This window comes from Podarcis melisellensis (genome assembly GCF_964234715.1).
Source record: "Podarcis melisellensis genome assembly, chromosome: 8".
Lineage (NCBI taxonomy): Eukaryota > Metazoa > Chordata > Lepidosauria > Squamata > Lacertidae > Podarcis > Podarcis melisellensis.
The window spans coordinates 80,707,385-80,728,970 of record NC_138540.1 but is presented as its reverse complement, the minus strand read 5'-3'; the positions used below and the strand labels follow the sequence as shown (position 1 = coordinate 80,728,970).

Genomic DNA, 21,586 nt, shown 5'->3' with positions numbered 1-21,586 from the left:
ATGGAGGTGCAGGTTGCAGCAACAGCCAAGGCGACATTTTCCCAACTTCGCCATATCAAGCAGTTGGTCCCTTACCTTTCCCACCCTGACCTGGCCACAGTGATCCATGCGACGGTCACCTCCAGGCTTGACTACTGTAACTCATTCTACGCGGGGCTGCCCTTGAAACTGTCCCAGAAACTCCAGCAGGTGCAGAATGCTGCAGCGAGGCTCCTCACAGGTCTCTGCCATGGGAGCATATTCACCCAGTGCTTTTGAAGCTGCACTGGCTCCCGGTGAAGTACAGGGTCAGATTTAAGGTGCTGGTTTTGACCTTTAAAGCCCTATATGACCTAGGACCCTCGTACTTACGGGACTGCCTCTCCTGGTATGTCCCACAGAGGACCCTAAGGTCCATGAATAATAATAGTTTAGAGGTCCCAGGCCCTAAGGAAGTTAGATTATCCTCCACCAGGGCCAGGGCCTTTTCAGTGATGGCTCCAACCTGGTGGAATGCTTTGTCCCACGAGACTAGAACCCTGCAGGACTTGATCTCCTTCTGCAGGGCCTGTAAGACAGAGCTATTCCACCTGGCCTTCAATTTGAATTAGCCGGATCCTCTATTCCCTTTTCCCTTTTCTCTTCTATGAAGAAACCCTTTCTGGGATCCCACATTTAATTTTTTTCCTGGCCTCCTTGCTGGCCCTAGTGGCACCAACTTGGCCAGTTAGCCCTGGTGATCATTTGATGTCTACTGACAGGGTTTTTTCCCCCCCTTCCCAAATGACCCCTGATTTTTTGAATTTTATTGATATTGATGCTGCATTTTTATGTTGCATTTTATGCTGTTTTAAAGTCACATTTTAATCAGTGTTTTATATTTGTTGTTCTCTGCCCTGAGCCCGGTTTTTAAACCGGGAAGGGCAGGGTATAAATAAATTATTATTATTATTATTATTATTATTATTATTATTATTATTATTATTACATCTAAATTATAACCCTGAGGGCAGGAGCTGTCTTGTTTCTATTGCTCTGGAAGCCTTTTTCATCCGAATGCTTGCACACATTGGACACCCAATATAGAAAATTACTACCTGGTAAAATGATGACCAGCATTTAATCTGCCATCACTTACAGGGGAAAGGGGGTAACTCCCTAACATTGTAACAACCACAACTTGTTGTTTTGCTGGCTCTAGACCACTGGTTTTCAACTGATGGGTTGAGACCAGATCAGAGATGGACCGTGGCGGCAACGCCATACAAATACATGGTAAAAAAATAAATAAATAAGAAATGGGTCCCCAAATGTCTGTTTGACTTAAAGGTGGGCCCTGAAGTCTGCTGCTCTACCAGGGTTTCCCAAATTTGGATCTCCATGTGCTATAGGGCTACAACTCCCATCATCTCTATCTAGCAGGGCCAGTGGTCAGGGATGATGGGAATTGTAATCCAAAAACAGCTGGAGACCCAAGTTTGGGAAACCCTGCTGTAGACAAGGGGGAACAGCTGTAGCTCAGTGCTAGGACATCTGCCTCTCTGGCCTTTCCATGTAGGGCTGAGATAGATTTCCTCCCTAATTAAAACCCTGCAGTTGACTCTGCCAGCTTGCCAGCACTGTTGTCGTCCTCCTCTTCCACTTCAACCTGATTATGTCTGGACTGTCTGATCTTAAGCTTCTGATATTTTCCAAATGGTGATTTGAAGGAAGGTGGTCAGGAAATGGCCAAAGAACAATATTATGACTATTAATACAAGATCAGAGTTGAAACTTCTTCTTTTTTGGGGGGGGGAAGGGATGTGCCAAGAAACTTCTCGTATCTGATGCATTCTAGCAAACATTTGAATTCATCATCTCCTAACCAGCCCCCTTCCCTCCAACTCTCCCAAATCTAGGTGCTGAAGGATTTTTGAAGGACAGCATTAAGATGTATAGCTATTGAACACAGCAAATTATAGTTTTCGCTACTTCCTCAAGACTCTTATCTTAAATTTTTCATTTTTAAAAGACCACCCCACTAGTATTAATACCAATTAAGTATTAATACCAATACTTAAAATTTATGTATACCCCACCTTTTCTCCGGATGGGACTCAAGGTGGCTCTCAAAGAAATATCTCTCAACCCAAGGCTGAAATCTTACGCAATTCAGAGGAAGCTCATTGAACACAGTGGTCCTTACGCCCAAGTTGCTATTCACAGGTTTCAATAGTAAGATTTGTTTATCTAGTTTCCATAATCCTATTATTTCACCATGTAGCTCTGAGTTGAGTATGCAGGGGCTGTCTCTCATTTTATCCTCACATCTACAAGTTAGACTACGCTGAAAAGACAGAGACTTGCCAAAAGAAGTTATCACTCAGCAAGGTATTGAAACCCCAGTCCAGGTCTTGCATCGTCAATGGTTTTCCAAGTGTCAGGATTCAGAATCCGATATAAAACAACATTTCAAGGCCAATGTTGAAAATTAAACATAAAACAACAGTGAAAATCCTGAGATATTTCTGATTTTCAGACTGTATTTATTTCAGATCTATAATGAGATAAAAAAAAATTGAAAGTAGCTCCTAGAAAAGTTTTAGAGTTTAGTCATCTTATACTCTCTTCTGATATGCATTGGCCAATTACAAATTGTTTTTCCTAAGGCAATGTTTTTTTTAAAAAATAAACAAACCCCAAATTAACAGGCAAATGTAACTTCTGATGCAGCCTATACAGTGGTACCTCAGGTTAAGTACTTAATTGGTTCCGGAAGTCCGTTCTTAACCTGATGTGTTCTTAACCTGAAGCGGACTTTCCTATTGAAAGTAATGAAAAGTGGATTGATCCATTCCAGACGATGAAAAACACCCCCTAAAACAGCAATTTAACACAAATTTTACTGTCTAACTAGACCATTGATCCATAAAATGAAGACTTTAAAAGAATTTTTCGATTTCAATTTAAATAAGGAGAATGTCTTAAAGATCGTTTGGGATGCCAGCAAAGCTGTCCTTAGAGGATTTTTTATACAGTGGTACCTCAGGTTAAGTACTTAATTCGTTCTGGAGGTCCGTTCTTAACCTGAAACTGTTCTTAACCTGAAGCACCACTTTAACTAATGGGGCCTCCAGCTGCTGCTGCACTGCCACTGTACAATTTCTGTTCTCATCCTTAAGCAAAGTTCTTAACCCGAGGTAATATTTCTGGGTTAGTGGAGTCTGTAACCTGAAGCATATGTAACCCGAGGTACCACTGTACACCCTTCCCTCAGCTTGCCTGCTGATCCCGAGACAGCTTGTATATATGTGTGTGTGTGTGTGTGTGTGTGTGTGTAAAAATCCCATTGGCACCAATGGGCACTTTCCCCCTAAGTCTAATTGTTGCCTATTTTGGGTGGGGGGGCGGAGCAATTTTAGTTAGGATCACAGAATACAGGGAGTTATCTCTGCTTTTTCCAACCACAGTTCCAATGAGAATTGCACCCCCCCCAAAGGCATGGGAATAAGCATTGGGGGGGTGTGTCGGGGCCGGGGGGTTCTCTCACTAACTACTAAGCCTAATTGCCACACAAGGGGAGGTGTGTGGGTATTTTTGGTCATGATTAAGTGTGCCATTGTTAAGTTGTGGGTGAACATATCAGACGACACAGCGATTCTTCAAACAGCTCTTGTTTATTCACAGAACAGAACTGACTGAAGGGTTCAGCCAACCTGCTTATATAGAGCTCCACTACAAAGCAACAGTAAAAACTTTCTGTAACTATCCAATCACTGAACGTCACTTTCAATTCCTTATTTGCATATGTGGACCTGAGTGAAAACTATCTACAGTATCCCCCTGCTGGCCCAGGGTGAGAACTTCAGTACATAACGGCCAATAATAATAATAATAATAATAATAATATTTATACCCCGCCCATCTGGTTGAGTTTCCCCAGCCACTCTGGGTGGCTCCCAATCGAGTGTTAAAAACAATACAGCATACCCACAGACTTACCCACCCCAGCTTTACAGATACCACCCCAACCCTATGCAGTCACAAGGTTCATACTTACTCCGAACCCAGAGGTACGTGCCACAAGACTGGCGTTGGCCGGCCGATGGAGCAGACACACAGCAATAGTACATGCCTGTGTCTTCCCTTTGGACTGCATGGAAGCTGAGCGTTGACAACCCTTGAGAAATGTCTTCCGTGATCTTCCGGCTGTCAGTCTCATTGACAGCAAAGCTTTGACTGCAGTTGGAAGAGCAAGTCTTTTTCCAAATGACTTTGGCCCCACTGGGGGCCTTGAACTTGCACTCCAGAGTGGCAGAAGACCCTTCGGTGGTTATGTAAGAGGGGCTTCCAGGCTCCACCGTCATGGACACATAGCCCACTGGTGTAGGCAGGGGGGCTGCTTTGGGGAATTTTTTCTCAGTCGTAGGAGACAGAGTGGCTTCTGTTGTTCCAGAGCTGCTGGCATTTAGTGTGTCTGATGGTAAAATGGCCTTGTCAACTGTGGTCTGGTTCCCACAAGCATAACCTGGAGAAGGGAGAAGAAGTTTTGATGTCTACAAGTTGTAGAAAGAGCCATCTTCTTTTCTTTCTTTTTATGTGGAAATCTCCTTTTGTTTTATTTAGGGCAGTGGTTTTCAACCAGTGTGCTATGGTACCTTGGGTCAGATGTGCCATGGGCAACACTGAGCTTATTCCCCTTCCTTCCTTCCTTCCTTCCTTCCTTCCTTCCTTCCTTCCTTCCTTCCTTCCTTCCTTCCTTCCTTCCTTCCTTCCTTCCCTCCCTCCCTCCCTCCCTCCCTCCCTCCCTCCTCTGAAATATTTTAGAAGTTTTAAAGGCCTGGGATATTTATCTTTTTAGAATCTCTGCATTGCACCTAAAGGATGCCAGCATTGGTATCGACTGGAAAAGGCGTTCCACAAATGGACTGTCACTATCAAAAATGCTCTCACTCCATGTACTATTATTTTTTATTAAAATTTGTGTACCGGCCTTTCATCCACAGATCTCTGGGATCTCTTCTATGAAGACAGAAGAGCACAGATGAGGGCGTAAACAGATGTTGTTAACGTATGGGCAGATACTGAAGTCATAAGTCAAAAAGGATTTTATTAGGTGAGTAGCAGTGGCTTGAAATGAGTTTGCAAACAGAATGAAAGAGAGCTAGTTCCAACATTCCCAGCAGTGATGTATGGAAGTGAGAGCTGGACCATAAAGAAGGCTGATCACCAAAGAATTGATGCTTTTGAATTATGGTGCTGGAGGAGACTCTTGAGAGTCCCATGGACTGCAAGAAGATCAAACCATCCATTCTTAAGGAAATCAGCCCTGAGTGGTCACTGGAAGGACAGATCCTGAAGCTTAGGCTCCAATACTTTGGCCACCTCATGAGAAGAGAAGACTCCCTGGAAAAGACCCTGACGATGGGAAAGATGGAGGAGAAGGGGACAAGGAGAAGGGAACGATAGAGGACGAGATGGTTGGACAGTGTTCTCGAAGCTACCAGCATGAGTTTGACCCAACTGCGGGAGGCAGTGGAAGGCAGGAGTGCCTGGCGTGCTCTGGTCCATGTGGTCACAGAGAGTCGGACATGACTAAACAACTAAACAACAACAACAACAATAATAGTAGTAGTAATAATATATTACTTGTTGCTCCAGACACATTAGTTGTGGTACCCCACCTAACACTCCATTAAATTAAAGCTTACGCTGCACAGTAAATATCTCAGATCTGCTTGTTGTCACCATGAAAACATTGATCCTGATGAATCCTCTTTATTTTTTCATAGGATGTCAGCAAAACTACAAACCAATCATAGAATACATATGTGGACACAGAGCTGACCTGGAACCAGGAGTCAAAGACCTTTTGGCCCACCAGATGCTTTGTTGGACTCCAACTCCCATCACCCCCTGCTAGCATGGCCAATGGTCAGGGATGATGGGAGTTGTGGTCTAGTGGCAGCAGGGATGACCAAAGGTTCCCCAGCCCTGACCTAGACAAACCAGTGTTTGGGCTCAAAGTAAGGCAGTTTCTAGCTGCTAGCTTCAAACAGTCTTGATTAAATGGTTGCATTTACCGTATTTTTTGCTCTATAAGACTCACTTTTCCCCTCCTAAAAAGTAAGGGGAATTGTGTGTGCATCTTATGGAACGAATGCAGGCTGCGCAGCTATCCCAGAAGCCAGAACAGCAAGAGGGATTGCACTTGCTGTTCTGGCTTCTGAGATTCAGAATTTTTTTTCTTGTTTTCCTCCTCCAAAAACTAGGTGCGTCTTGTGGTCTGGTGTGTCGTATAGAGCGAAAAATACGGTACATGCCACCATAAGTCATGGTTTATTTTTATCAATTGATGGAGATTGATACCTCTCACTACAGAGGGCATTACATAAATGGGGAACCAACACTGAAAAGATCCTGTCACAAGTTGATTGTGAACTAACGGTGTGTTCAGGTAAATGCAGCCGTAGGACCAGAACTAAGAGACACACATCTTTCCAGCATATGTGGGGGGCTTGTAAAAAAGATTTCCGTAATTGGACTGTGATCTTTTCAGAAATTACTAAAATGACTGGACAGCAGTCATTAGTCCTGTTAAATATGTTTCAGAACAATGAGGATTGTCATTTAAAACCTCGAATTGGCTATCTTCTTGCAGCTGCCCAGCCAGCTGTTGCTCAATATTGGAAGGACCTCCAAAAGGATGCTGTGTTAGCTAACTGGTATAGGTAAGGTAAAGTAAAGTAAAGGTAAAGGACCCCTGGATGGTTAAGTCCAGTCAAAGGCAATTATGGGGTTGAGGCACTCATCTTGCTTTCAGGCCGAGGGAGCCGGCATTTGTCCACAGACAGCTTTCCGAGTCATGTGGCCAACATGACTAAACCACTTCTGGCGCAACGGAACACCGTGATGGAAACCAGAGCGCACGGAAACACCGCTTACCTTTTCGCCACAGCGATACCTATTTATATACTTGCACTGGCGTGTTTTTGAACTGCTAAGTTGGCAAGAGCTGGGACAGAGCAACAGGAGCTCACTTCGTCCCGGGGATTTGAACCGCCAACCTTCTGATCAGCAAACCCAAGAGGCTCAGTTATAAGATGGTTTGGCCAGATGCTTTGGTGGAAAAATTAATTTAAAATCTATGTTTGGCTAAAGGAATGAAATTTAAAGATCCATTTGAGTCAGATTGACACAGTTTTGTTTCTTATGCAAGCAAAGGTAGATTACAAAGACATATCCCAGCAGCATACAAAACTTTACGGTTGCTTTGAACATTGTGGGCTTGAATTTTGGTACTTCTTGATGGGTTGTACTGACCAGTTAATGTTTTTGTTTTGTTTTGTTTATTTTACTTTAGACTCCCCTTGTCTCCTGTATGAGATGAAGAATGGATTGTTCTGTACAGTACTTTTAAAATAGTGTTAATAATAAGAAAAAGGAAAAAGAAAAAAAACTGCTAAGGGCTGGTTTCAGTGTATCTGAAGAAATGTGCATGCACATGAAAGCTTATAACCAGAACAAACTTAGTTTGTCTCTAAGGTGCTACTGGAGATAGATAGATAGATGATAGATAGATAGATAGATGATAGATAGATAGATAGATAGATAGATGATAGATAGATGATAGATAGATAGAAAGATAGAAAGATAGATAGATGAAAGATAGATATTGTGTCAGATCAACACGGTGATGCTAAGGGCTGTCATTGAATCATTATGAGTTTGTGCAGAATTTGCTCATTTTTGCCTTATTTATATGGGATAGCATTTTTGATTGTAATGTTTGCTAATTTTTAATCATTATCATCATCATCATTATTATGAGCTGATTTGAACTCAACATTGTTACCAGAAAAGCAGAATACATATATTAATGCAATCTTTAATTTAATGGTGGTTACATGAAGGACACCATGTAAAATCTATTATAATTTTAGCAGATCAGACTTTTGCCCGGACGTCATGGAAAAGCAGAGAGTGGCCTGTCACTGACAGGAAAATGCCCCGTGTGTTTTTACAGAAGCCTAGATATTTAGCAGGCGACCATTTTCCTGATGTGAAGTGGTCACCTGCTGAATTTCTTGCACGACATCCAAGCTCCTGGGTTTGTTAAGAACAAAAATTGGGGGGGGGGGAGCACTCAACCACCGACCCCCATTTTGAATTGCCGTTCCAGTAACAAGCTGTGTAATTTTCTCTCCCCCGTTCCTTCCCTTTCACTGAACCACATCTCCACTTTACGATGACATCCCCTCCCTGGCCATCTCTCAAGGGGTACCATACTAGTTTTAGTTCCCTTTTCCTGCCCCTGTTGACAGGAAACAGAAGATAAGTTTTTTATTTTATTTTCAAAAAGGGAACTTTGCAGGTAAGTGGGCCTTGTAGGGTGGGGTGGAACCTGACATGACAGGCTCTTCCTCTCTTGGGGATCATTCTAAAATAGGCTGTGGTTACCTCTGGGTCTAGCAGAGTCTGACAAAAATGGGCAGGAGGTTAGTAGGACAGGTAAGTATACAAAAAGCTGCTAGCCCATGAAAAGGAGTTAGGAACATATGCGTATCCTCCAACAGTTCCCTGATGAAAATAGGGAAAGCAGAGACATCACCTTGCCAACAAAGGTCCGTATACTTAAAGCTATGGTTTTCCCAGTAGTGATGTATGGAAGTGAGAGCTGGACCATAAAGAAGGCTGATCGCCGAAGAATGGATGCTTTTGAATTATGGTGCTGGGGGAGACTCTTGAGAGTCCCATGGACTGCAAGAAGATCAAACCTATCCATTCTGAAGGAAATCAGCCCCGAGTGCTCACTGGAAGGACAGATCCTGAAGCTGAGGCTCCAATACTTTGGCCACCTCATGAGAAGAGAAGACTCCCTGGAAAAGACCCTGATGTTGGGAAAGATGGAGGGTACAGAGGACGAGATGGTTGGACAGCGTTCTCGAAGCTACCAGCATGAGTTTGATCAAACTGCGGGAGGCAGTGGAAGACAGGAGGGCCTGGCGTGCTCTGGTCCATGGGGTCACGAAGAGTCGGACACGACTAAACGACTAAACAACAACAACAAGGAAAAGCGGGACATTCCAGGATCAAGTCAGAAAATGGGGCGGCTTCTGTAAATCCAGGACTACCCCCTGAAAAATAGGAACAGTTGGAGGGTCTGTATACATTGAAAGCACTACTGCAGTTTCTTAAGGGTGCTGAGAGTTCTTAGAAGGTCCCTAGTCCTCTCACAGAGCTACAGAATTGTAGATCTGGGAGGGGAATGGCACCCTTATCTCATGACAGCTCCCAGAATTCTTTGGGGGAAGCCATGACTGTTTAAAGTGGTATCGCAGTGCTTTCGATGTCTGGTGTGAATGGGGGTCAGGTCAGACCATTAGTCTACATAGCTCAGTTTTGTCTCACATCAGGTGTGGGGAACCTTTGGCTATTGGCTGTGCTGGCTGGAGATGATGGGCATTGAGATTCAGTAACAGCTGGAAGACTCCAGACTTCTGGTTTCCAATAACAGGCAGTGGCTCTCGAGAATTTGAGACAGGGACTCTCTCTCTTGGACAGCTTTTAAAAGAGGATTAGACAGGGGGAAGGCTGTCTACAGCTACCAACCTAGATGGCTATGCCTTGCCTCCACTGTTGAACGCAGTATGCTTTGGAAAACCCTTTCTGGAAACTGTAGGAAAGAGAGAATGTTGTCTGGCTCAGGTCTTGCTTGTAGGCTTCCCATGGGCATCTGGTTGGCGATTGCATAGCTGTCAACGTTTCCCTTTTTTTAAGGGAAATTCCCTTATTCCAAATAGGATTCCTCACAAGAAAAGGGAAAAGTTGACAGCTATGCGATTGTGAGAACAGGATGCTAGCAGACCCATCATTGGTGTGACCCAGCCGGCTCTTCTTACCCACTTACCTAGGAGCAAGCCCCATTGAACTTAATAGGGCTTACCGATGAGTAGGCATGCATAAGATTGGAAATTATTCATTTCCCCACCCAATTTCTTTACTTTGAGCCTACTTGACCCTGATGGTGGTACAAGACAATTGAACAATGGATCCCTTTATTGATGGAAAATACCACAAGTGACACTGGTGAATATACCAAAAGTCAGTTGATTAAAAGCGTTTCAAAACAAAGAACCATCATCCTATTCCATGAATAAGAGCCCCTCTATCCTAAGAAAACATGGTAGGTTATAGTTAAGGTTGTCAGCTGACTAAAACGTATTTTGCTGGTTGCTCATCTTTTAAGGTTTTCTTTAATTAATTTTTTAATTAAAAAATTATCCAGTAGCACCTTAGAGACCAACTAAGTTTGTTCTGGATATAAGCTTTCATGTGCATTCATACCCAGAACAACTTAGTTGGTTTCTAAGGTGCTACTGGACAATTTTTATTTATTTATTTCGACTGCGTCAGACCAACATGACTACCTACCTAAATTTTTAATCTTTAAATTTAATTTATTTTTACAGCCTCACTACTAAAATTGGCCTCCGATGAAAGTTTGCTCTGTAACCTATGGCACCATCAGGTTCAAGGCAGGGCCTTTTCAGTAGTGGTCCTCCATTTGAGGAGCGACCTCTCTGGTAAGGTACATTTCTCTCCCTCATTATTAACATCTGAGACGAATTTTAAAACATTCCTCTTCGCCTAGGGTGGTTGTTGTTGTTTTGGTGAAGTACTTTTTATTGCTTTTAAACAAAAGCAGAAAATCATTGCGGGCAATGGGAAGTGTAAAAACATTATTAGTTCACCCAGATATTTGATGGCTGAAAGGGACTGTTCCCACCAACCCTGGAAATTATTAGCTGTGATTGTTTTGAAATGTTTTTGGATGTTCTTAAGGTGCTTAGGTATAATTAACGTTTATGAATGCTTTTCTTTATTTTATTTTTAAAAGCCTTATTGTCTTCCACCTTGGATTCCTTTGGAAGAAAGGGCGGGATAGACATTTTAAAAAAAATGCCTCTTCTAAATTCAGTCACAGAGCTCACATTTTATGCCGCAACTCTATACCCCACAACCAGCCAATGTGGTTGCCTCCAGGTGATGTTGGACATTTAATGGCCAGGAACCCTAAACATCTATATGGCTGCCTATCCCTGCTATACACAGCTAATGAACTCAATGGGACTTCTGAGTAGGGATGGGGGGGATTAAATTCAATTTGCACTTGAAGGCAAACCTACCTAATTCACACTTTCAGAAACAATATGCAAACCGAAACAGCCAGCCTTCAAAATTCACACCTCTCTGAATGTTGCAGTGCAGCTCTGCAGCTAAGCAATATGTACAAAAATGCATGCAAAGTGTGCATAAAAATCTGCACATTACTGAAAATAGCATGTAAAATGCATTATCTTTGTGAAAATAGCTTTGCAAAAAATGTGCATACGAGGCAAAGTTGCCTACAAAAATACGTACGCTGGGAGAAATTCGCACTAAAACCTCATGAACTTTCATGGGGTCTGGTGAATTTTCATGTAGAACTGAACTGAAGACAGGAAAAAATGAGAAACAAAACTGCACATCTTTGCTTCTGAGTAAAACATGCAGAAGGATGCACTGTCTAATCCTTCAGAATTACAGATACCTTTAGTGCCCGTGACCTCTGCTTTGAACCTGGCACAAATGAATCAGGTGATTTTCCTGCGCCCCTGGCAAGGACGAACACAATTCACCTGTCAAACTGCTGCATATCAGACTGCTACCAAAGCCCTGTGCATTGCCATTGCCCTCCCTATGCCAACCCAGTTCCAAAGATCTCCAAACCTGTTAAGAACCGCCAGCCCAAAAGGTGTCCAGTTAGTGCTTACCTGTAAAGAGACCCAGTAGAACCAGGAAACACAGCTGATTTTGACCACCTTTCATCCTGCCACTCGGAGCCACTTGTTCTTAGCCACGGCAGTCCTAGACCTGCATACAACTTGCGGCCGAGTCTGATGGACTTGGCGTTGTTTTTGCTCACAAGCTTATTTTCCCCAACCCTCTTTTCAGCAGACACCAGGAGATGCGGTTGGTTGCTTCCTAGCTCCACCCAACTAAACTTATGAGGGCTTCCCTCCCCCTTTTATTTTCTGGCTGTGCACTGAAGCTTCAGTTTTCACTAGAAATGTATTTTAATTTGGAGGGTGTAGCAGAGTGTCTTGTGATTCTGAGGAGAGCAGAGGTGATGGTTTATTGGTGCCCCTCTGCTTCTGTAAGGGCATCAGAACACAAGAAGAACAAATCTAACTGGGGTTGGTTACCCTTTGCATTGGAGGGGATGTAACAAAAAAGAAATGTATTGGCACATGTGGTGGTCATGTAAACATGTACAGTCATACCTTGGCTTACAGATGCTTCGGGTTGCGCGATTTTGGGTTGCGCACTGTGCCGAACCCAGAAGTACTGGAACGGGTTACTTCTGGGCTTCGGCACTTGCGCATGCACAGAAGTGCTAAATGGTGCTTTGTTTTTTTTTTTAAATGAAATTTTATTAGATTTTATCATAATATCACAACACAAAATATAAAAATAAAGAAGAAAAAAAACAGGAAAAAAGAGAAAACAAGTATAATTTCAAACCCTTACTTTCTTGTACCTTACTTTCCCGACTTCCCCATACCTCCCCTCTCTGTATTCCAAATTCAATTTTGTTTCTTCAACAAATCCTTACCCTTAATTTTAACTTAATTTTTAAACTTTCTTTTCATTTTACTTGTCCATTACCACTGAAAACCATGTAATTTCTAAACCAACGTCATTCTAACATTCATTAATTTTACAATGTTTCTTGAGATAATCCTTAAATTTCTTCCAATCTTCTTCCGCTGTTTCTCTCCCCTGGTCTCGGATTCTGCCGGTCATTTCTGCCAGTCCCATATATTCTATCACCTTCATCTGCCATTCTTCCACGGTGGGTAGATCCTGTGTCTTCCAATACTTTGCGATGAGTATTCTTGCTGCTGTTGTGGCGTACATGAAAAATGTTCTATCCTTCTTTAATACCAATTGATCGACTATGCCCAGGAGAAAGGCCTCTGGTTTCTTAGGGAAAGTGTACTTAAATACCTTTTTCAGTTCATTATAGATCATTTTCCAGAAAGCCTTAATCCTTGGGCACGTCCACCAAAGGTGAAAGAAAGTTCCTTCAGTTTCTTTACATTTCCAACATTTATTATCGGGCAAATGATAAATTTTTGCAAGCTTGACTGGTGTCATGTACCACCTATAAATCATTTTCATAATATTCTCTCTTAAGGCATTACATGCCGTAAATTTCATACCGGTGGTCTACAACCTTTCCCAGTCAGCAAACATAATGTTATGACCAATGTCTTGTGCCCACTTAATCATAACCGATTTCACCGTTTCATCCTGAAACGCTAAATCGTGCTTTGTGCATGCACAGAATCACCATCCTCATGTGCACAGACGCGCAGGTAACGAGTTGCGAACGCTGCAGATTGTGAACGTGCCTCCCGTGTACATAAATCTTGGGAAGAGGCATGAGGGTTATTTCTGAACAATAGGTGTACACCAGTGCCTTTATACCACAGATCGTGCCTTTTATCAATTTTTGATACGTCAAATACAGACTGCTTATAACCTTTCTGTTAGGAGCTGCTCGAAGGAGCCCACTAGTTTTAGTTTAACTATTCTGTTTAATAAAGGAATGTTTATCCTTCTTCCTGAGAAAATTGACTCATAAATTACGGATATCTTAGGGGCAGCTAAACCTATGGACTTTGCTGCCATTTGTTATTTATATGACAAGTATATTATGACTGGTAAGTCTCGATGAAATATAGCTTTATCTGGTATTCATTTGTTTAATATCAGGACAGTTTTTGTTTTAATATCTAATTTATTGTGTACCCTCTTGGGCATATACTTTATGTGCCAATGGCTGCGAACCCAGGTGTGGTTTTTCTGGTCTTGTATAGTTTTTGTTTTCCCCCTTGTTGTTATTTTGTTGTACTTTCTATCTCTTCCTGGACTGTTATTTTTATTTCATGGTAAAGTTTTGACTTTTTTTAATGACCTCTACGTTCTTGTATACTAGAGCAGTGGTACCCAAACTATGGTCCACAGACCGCCAATTCTCCATGAGCTTCAAGCCAAATGGCACGTCCATTGTACTGAATATTCATATTGACTTTTAATTATATTTCTATTGCTGCTTTTGTGCTTTCTGTTGTATTTTGCCACATAACAATATGAATACTATAAAACTCAAATTTTAATACCATAAATACAGTATGTAAGGAAAAAGCAAAGCAGTACGGATATAATTACCGTATTTTTTGCCCTATAGGGCGCACTTTTCCCCCTCCAAAAATGAAGGGGAAATGTGTGTGCATCCTATGGGGTGAATGCAGGCTTTCGCTGAAGCCTGGAGAGCGAGGGGGGTCGGTGCGCACCGACCCCTCTCGCTCTCCAGGCTTCAGGAAGCTATCCGCTAGCCGTGGGAGACCCAGCTCTCCCAGGGCTAGCGGAGAGCTTGCTAGCACCCAGGAGCTTGGGGCACGCTGAGATTAGCACGCCCCAAGCTTCGGGCTTGGCGCAGCCCTCCGCTAGCCGTGGGAGAGCCGCACGAAGTCGCAGCAGCTCTCCCACGGCTTGCAGATAGCAGCCTGTTCTGGGGGAAAATATGTATTTTTTTCTTTATCCCCCCCCCAAAAAAACTAGGTGCGTCCTATGGGGCGAAAAATACGGTAAAATATATACAGCATCTAGCACAGTACATTATTACAGCTACAGCAGGAAGAAATATCATTAACCCTTAGCGGTTTTTAAGTAGTCCAGGGGAGGTCAGGGGGAAGCTTGGGAACCCCTAGGTTAGAGGCAAGACACAGAGGCTGGACTCTTTTAGAAAGCTGAAATATGAAACACAGCACTTTTGGCAATCTATGCTAGCAACGATTTTAAAGGGCACACCCCAAAGAGACAAAATAGAAACCCGAATTTACCAGTTAAAAGGGAAACAGCGGAAGCCATATTCATGGCAGCTGGAAAACTAAATAATTAACAGCCTGCCTGTTTTAATTTGTTTCCAATCTCCACCTGCTAAAATTCCTAAAAATACATCAGACAAGAGGGCTACATCAGGGTTCCTTCCAGCTCTACGATTCTATGATTATATGACAAAGTTAGCTCCATTAATTTCAATGAGACTATTCTATGTAAAGCTTAGTTTGACACAACCTATAGTGATTATCCCATGGGTAGGCAAACTAAGGCCTGGGGGCTTGATCTGGCCCAATCGCCTTCTAAATCTGGCTCACAGATGGTCTGGGAATCAGTGTGTTTTTACATGAGTAGTATGTGTCCTTTTACTTAAAATGCATCTCTGGGTTATTCGTGGGGCATAGGAATTTGTTCACCCCCTCCCCACATAGTCTGGTCCCCCACAAGGTCTGAGGGACAGTGGACTGGCCCCCAGCTGAAAAAGTTTGCTGACCCCTGATTATCCCCTCACATGACTACGCAAAAGAACTTCCCCTTGTAGAACTGCCCATACAGATCGTTCCTTTAGATTAGCAGTAGGAAGCTTTAGGCCTATCATGCCAACCTGTCTGGCCCACAAGACCAATTTGGCCAAGCTACACCCACCTGCTGTCAGGTGTAGGGCAGGGAAGAAGAAGAAGAAGAAGAAGAAGAAGAGGAGTAGTAGTTTGGATTTGATACCCTGCTTTATCACTCCCCTTCAGGAGTCCCAAAGCGGCTAACATTCTCCTTTCCCTTCCTCCCCCACAACAAACACTCTGTGAGGTGAGGGGGCTGAGAGACCTCAAAGAAGTGTGACTAGCCCAAGGTCACCCAGCAGCTGCATGTGGAGGAGTGGAGACGCGAACCCAGTTCCCCAGATTACGAATCTACTGCTCTTAACCACTACACCACACTGGTAAAGGCAGGGCTCTGCTAAAAAGGAGTTTTCAGACAGTGCTGTTCAGCTGAGTTCTGGGAATCAGACAACTGCCAGATCCTGCAAAGTGCTGCGCACAGGGCTTTGTGAACTTCGACAATCAGCTGGCTGTTGTGGCTTGCGGGATACAGTGCCCGGGGCTTTGAGAGACCCAACGATCAGCTGATGTTTGCCACGTTCTGAGTAGCGCCTTTGGCTTGCTTGGTTTGATTGCAAGAAGCACAGATAAAAATAGATCTTCTGATGTCAGCGTGATGCCAGGTAATTGACAGGTGGGTGGCTCACCGTGTTAACAATTTGGCTGTCAGATGAATCCACTCCCCCACCACACCTTCCTTGCCAACTCGAGCAACACTTGAAAAATTTGCAGGCCTGATAAGTATATTTGAATGTGAAGTTCAAGGTTCCCTTTTTGCCTCTCCAGCCTTTGCCACACATTTCCTCTCCTTTCTGTAGACAGGGGTGTGCGTCTGATAAAATAATGCAAATACCATGCAAACGACTAAACTGGGTCAGTAAATTCATCTTGTCAGAAGAACAAGGGGGAGGGGAGGGTACCTACGACTGCAACATGGCAAGAAGCAACAAAAGGAGTCTTGTGTATCGCCATGGAAGGTCAGAGCTAGCAAACAGAGGCAAGGGACCAAAACCCAGGATTGCTATTTCTGGGTGGGACATCGCTCAGGGCATATGGCAGGATCCCTGAGGATGAATCACAAAGCAATAGGTTGCATAGAACTCACAGAAGCCCCACACTAAAATTGATAGAGCTCTGAATAGTGCCAGCACCAGGTGGCTGAATCTTCTACAAAAATGGAAAGAAAGTACAGTGGTACCTCAGGTTACATACGCTTCAGGTTACATACGCTTCAGGTTACAGACTCCGCTAACCCAGAAATAGTACCTCGGGTTAAGAATTTTGCTTCAGGATGAGACAGAAATTGTGCTCCGGAGGCGCAGCGGCAGCAGGAGGCCCCATTAGCCAAAGTGGTGCTTCAGGTTAAGAACAGTTTCAGGTTAAGAACAGACCTCCGGAATGAATTAAGTACTTAACCCAAGGTACCACTGTACAGTCAACATGTACAGTCACTGTACAGTCAACACACTCAACATGTTCTGCTTCCAAGGCAAAGTTCACAAACCAAAACACCTCCTTCCAGGTTTGCCGTGTTCTTAATCCAAGTTGTTCATAAACCAAGCTGTTCTTAAACCAAGGTACGTACCTGGAAGGAGGTGTTTTGGTTTGTGAACTTTGCCTTGGAAGCAGAACATGTTGAGTGTGTTCCGATTGTAAATTGAGTCCCCCGCTGCTATGGGAAAGCATGCCTTGGTTTAAGAATGCTTTGGTTTAAGAATGCACTTCCGGAACGGATTAAGTTCGTAAACATAATACCACTGTATTATGAAATAGGTTGTCATGTATTCCCAATACAGGGCTGCCTTCAGATGTTTTCTAAAAGTCAGATAGTTGTTTATTTCCTTGACATCTGAAGGGAGGGCATTCCACAGGGCAAGTGCCACTACCTGGTTCCCTGTAACCTGATTTCTCGCAGTGAGGGAACTGCCAGAAGGCCCTCGGCACTGGACCTCGGTGTCCAGGTAGAACGACGGGGTGGAGATGCTCCTTCAGGTGTACTGGGCCGAGGTCAGCACCAACAACTTGAATTATTCGAATTATTCTCAGAAACGTACTGGGAGCCAATGTAGGTCTTTCAGAACCGATGTTATATGGTCTCGGCAGCCACTCCCAATAACCAGTCTGGCTGCTTCTTTCTGGATTAGTTGTAGTTTCAAAGGTAGCCCCACGTAGAGCACATTGCAGTAGTCTAAGCGGGAGATAACCAGAGCATGCACCACTCTGGTGAGACAGTGTGTAAGCAGGTAGGGTTTCAGTATCAGATGGACCTGGCAGGTAGACAGTTGCTTTTAATCTGGACAACTGGATCTGTGATCCTAAATGGATTTCTGTACAAACAAAACTGCAACAAATTTTGCTTTGACTATCCAAGAGGGATATAAAATATCTGAAGGGCTGTCACATGGAAGATGGAGCAAGCTTTGTTTTCTGCTGCTCCAGAGGGAAGGACCCACACCAGTTGATTCAAATTACAACCAAGGGGATTCAGACAAAATTAGGATGAACTTTCTGTGGGTACGAGCTGTTGACTGTGGAAAACTTGGAGGGTGGGGGGCTCTCCTTCCTTGGAGGTTTTTAAACACAGGTTGAATGGCTGTCTGTCAGATATTCTTTAGCTGTGATTCCTGCATTGCAGGGGGTTGGGCTAGATGACCCTTGGAATCTCCTCCAATTCTACAAGTACCGTATTTTTTGTCCCATAGGACGCTCCGTCCCATAGGACGCACTTAGGTTTTTTTGGGGGGGAATAAAGGAATTTCCCCCCCTTTATTTCCCCCCCAAAAGCAGGTCGGGGAAACTGAACCAGGTCGAGGAACAGCGGGATGGCGGCGCTGCGCCTCCCTGCTGTCCCCCGAGCTTGTGGGGCTGGCCGATGTCTGCCTGGCACGAGGGGCACTCTGCTTCAGGGTGCCCCGCCCACCGGTCGGCAGGCTGCTATCCGCAGCGTGGGGAGCCCTGCGGGGAACTCCCGCAGGGCTGCCTAGGCTGCGGATGTGTTCCTGAAGCGCCGGGCGCCCTGAAAGCAGAGCACCCTACGCTCCGGGAAGCAGGCTGCTATTCGCAGCCTAGACATCCCTGCGGGACCTCCCGCAGGGCTGCCTAGGCTGCGGATATCTTCCTGGAGCCTGGAGAGCGAGAGGGGTCGGTGCGCACCGACCTCTCTCACTCTCCAAGCTTCAGCGAAAGCCAGCATTCGCCCCATAGGACGCACCCAGATTTCCCCTTCATTTTTGGAGGGGAAAAAGTGCGTCCTATAGGGCGAAAAATACGGTATATGATTCTAGGGTTTAGGATGAAACTTGATCAGACTGTGTAATGCCCACATTTCACCAGCAGAGGGAACCCACTCCTACTAAAACTGTATTCTGCACAATAGACCACTCTATCTATGGTTTAATCTGACACTTTATTGCAACAAAAGCATATCATATCAGAATGCTCAGGAAGATGAGCCCTATCGCATACAAAAAAAAGTATTCCACAATCGCCTGCCAGGAAAATTGCCCACACCACTATCTATGGCTTCTTAAATATCTTTTCACTCTCTTCCACGTGTGATTCAATATCTCTTGAAATAAGATACAAAGATAAATGAATCCAACACCATCTGAAAAAGAAGACCTAAAGTTTCAAACTGATACACAACACTTTGATTGACATTCAATTAACAACACACTATGGCCAAAATAAGTTGATTCTTTGTTTTTAAACATGGGAGGTAGGAATCAACATTTGGGCACAAATATATTTCCACAGAATGGTTTTAGATACTACTTTGTGTATGTGGCAGAGCTCACCTTCCTGTTGAAGTACATCATTTCTCAGCCAGACTGACTAAATGTATAAATAACTGGGTAAAATAGCAGGACGGCATTGGCCAAATGGGAATGGAAAGGATTATATAAAAGGGGGTTTTTAATTGTTTTGTGGAATCAGCAGTGCAAAAGTTTGGCCACTTTGGATGTGGACAGTTGGAAGAAGCCACCTGGCAAATGGATTACAATTCAGAGAAGACTTGAGCAGCAGAAATCTATAGAGGCAATTAATGTCCACTAACCTTACGCCAACCCCACTATTTTTGCTTGTTACAGGATCTCCAGCCCAGATCCTGGGTATGTTTCTGTGAGAGAGTATATCCCAAACTCTCAGTTTATGAATTTAGGGATGGTGTGCTAAATTCACTCCAGTTTCCATTTCCCCTTTCCCCCCAGAGTCAACCTCCACAAAGAAGGGCTGTGTAACTTTTCATTAGTTAAGAAAACTTTGAACTTTTCACTTTGGCTGAAACCCTTTGGCTGAAAGCACCCCACACTGTGCATCTTGGGCCTGCTCAAATTCGATGTCCCCCAGTATTGCTGTTAGGAGAAAATCACCTCCCAGTTCCAGTCTCCAAACTGTGTCGTAACAGAGTGACCTAATCTGAAAAGAAGTTGCATGATGATAGTTGGGGGGACTCTCTACTAGGCTAATTTGCTACTGTTGTAGATTCTCGTAAAAATGAAGCAATGAAATTATTATTATTTATTCCTGCTAAGGCTACCATACCACTGTGATGTCCCAGTTGATCCCACTTGAGGGCGCTATCTCTCCAGCTGTTGCGCCCCAAGCAATTGGTACAGCTAGAAGAACCTTGATGAAGATGTTGATGGAGTGTACAGCAGCTGTGAAAAAGGTAAATTCCATGGCAGAGATCATTAGGGAAAGAGCTGGAAATAAAACGTCCAAGATCATGACACCACTGCACTTGGAATGCCGTCCACGGTTCTGTGTACAGCCACACCACACAAAGGTTTTAGGAAATGGGAACCAGATTGTTCAAGGGGGTGGAACAACTCTCCTATGGAGAGAGGTTGCAACATCTAGGACTTATCGTTTACCCAAAAAAAGGAGCCTGGCAGAAGTGTTTAAAAGCGCAAAGCGGCATAATGCCAAGGACAGAAAAAAACGTCTGTTGCTGGACCGGGTCAGTGGATTATGCAGTCCAACATCCTGTTCTCACAGGGAGCAAGCGGGTGCCCATGAGAACGTTGGAACCCAGGGTCATCCAATGCACAAGACACAGATATGGGCAATGCACATCTAGAACAGTTGTAAAGGGGGTTGAGGCAAATTCAAGGAGTATAAATGGATACTATTTGTGGTCGGTGCATCTGGCTGTTAACCAGAAGGCTGGTGGTTCGAAGCCACCCAGGGACAGCTGTGGGAAGGACTCCTGTGTGGGAATGCTCAGGGTGGCAGGATTGGATATATTGTTTATTAATATCCTTCCTAACTTGTGTTGGCAGCTTCCTTTACTTAGCAGAGTGCAGTCCTCTTTACACACACAGCAAAAAGCTGGTCGCAGGCTCGTTAGAACCTCTTAAGGTAAAGGTAAAGGGACCCCTGACCATTAGGTTCAGTCGTGGCCAACTCTGGGGTTGCGGCGATCATCTTGCTTTACTGGCCGAGGGGGCCGGCGTACAGCTTCCGGGTCACGTGGCCAGCATGACTAAGCCGCTTCTGGCGAACCAGAGCAGCGCACGGAAACACCGTTTACCTTCCCGCCAGAGTGGTACCTATTTATCTACTTGCACTTTGACGTGCTTTCGAACTGCTAGGTTGGCAGGAGCAGGGACTGAGCAACGGGAGCTCACTCCGTTGCGGGGATTCGAACCGCTGACCTTCTGATCGGCAAGCCCTAAGCTCTGTGGTTTAACCCACAGCACCACCCGCGTCCTGCGTCCACTGGCTTAGGTTGTTTTAAAAGGATATTCAACAAAATGCAGGTGGAGGAGAAGGAATTTCATAAAAACAGTTTTCATCAGCGGTTTCCAGGAAGTCCAAATTGGCATTTTCCTTCCTACATTGGTGTTAGAGAAGTCTTATTAGCGGCTGTTCAGCATTAACAGCTAGATGAAACCTCCACATTCAGAGGCTACTGAAAAACGTAAGAGGAGCCATCCTGGACAGAAGTTTATCAAGCCCAGCATTCTGTTTCCACAGCGGTCAACAAGAAGCCCAGAATCAGGAAGTGAGCAAAATAGCAGCAACTTGTATTCAGAGGCACAGTAGTGCCTCTGGCGGCAGAGACAGTATACAGC

The 21,586-nt window shown here is 44.1% G+C and overlaps 1 protein-coding gene across 3 annotated transcripts in view; it reads right to left on the bottom strand.

Annotated features, from left to right (window-relative positions):
* The window catches only part of CD79A (CD79a molecule), a 33,023-nt gene that overhangs the window by 9,128 nt on the left and 2,309 nt on the right, over window positions 1–21,586 (bottom strand). The window contains exons 1-2 of one of the 3 annotated variants that reach the window (XM_081922329.1): window positions 11,775–12,296; window positions 4,019–4,486 (exon numbers count right to left, since the gene is read on the bottom strand). In XM_081922329.1, coding sequence (XP_081778455.1) covers window positions 4,019–4,486; window positions 11,775–11,829 — 523 coding nt within the window. In that variant the 5' untranslated portion in view covers window positions 11,830–12,296. Of the gene's footprint in view, window positions 1–4,018; window positions 4,487–11,774; window positions 12,297–21,586 lie in introns of those variants that run through there. The other 2 variants (XM_081922328.1, XM_081922330.1) reach the window with 2 other exon arrangements.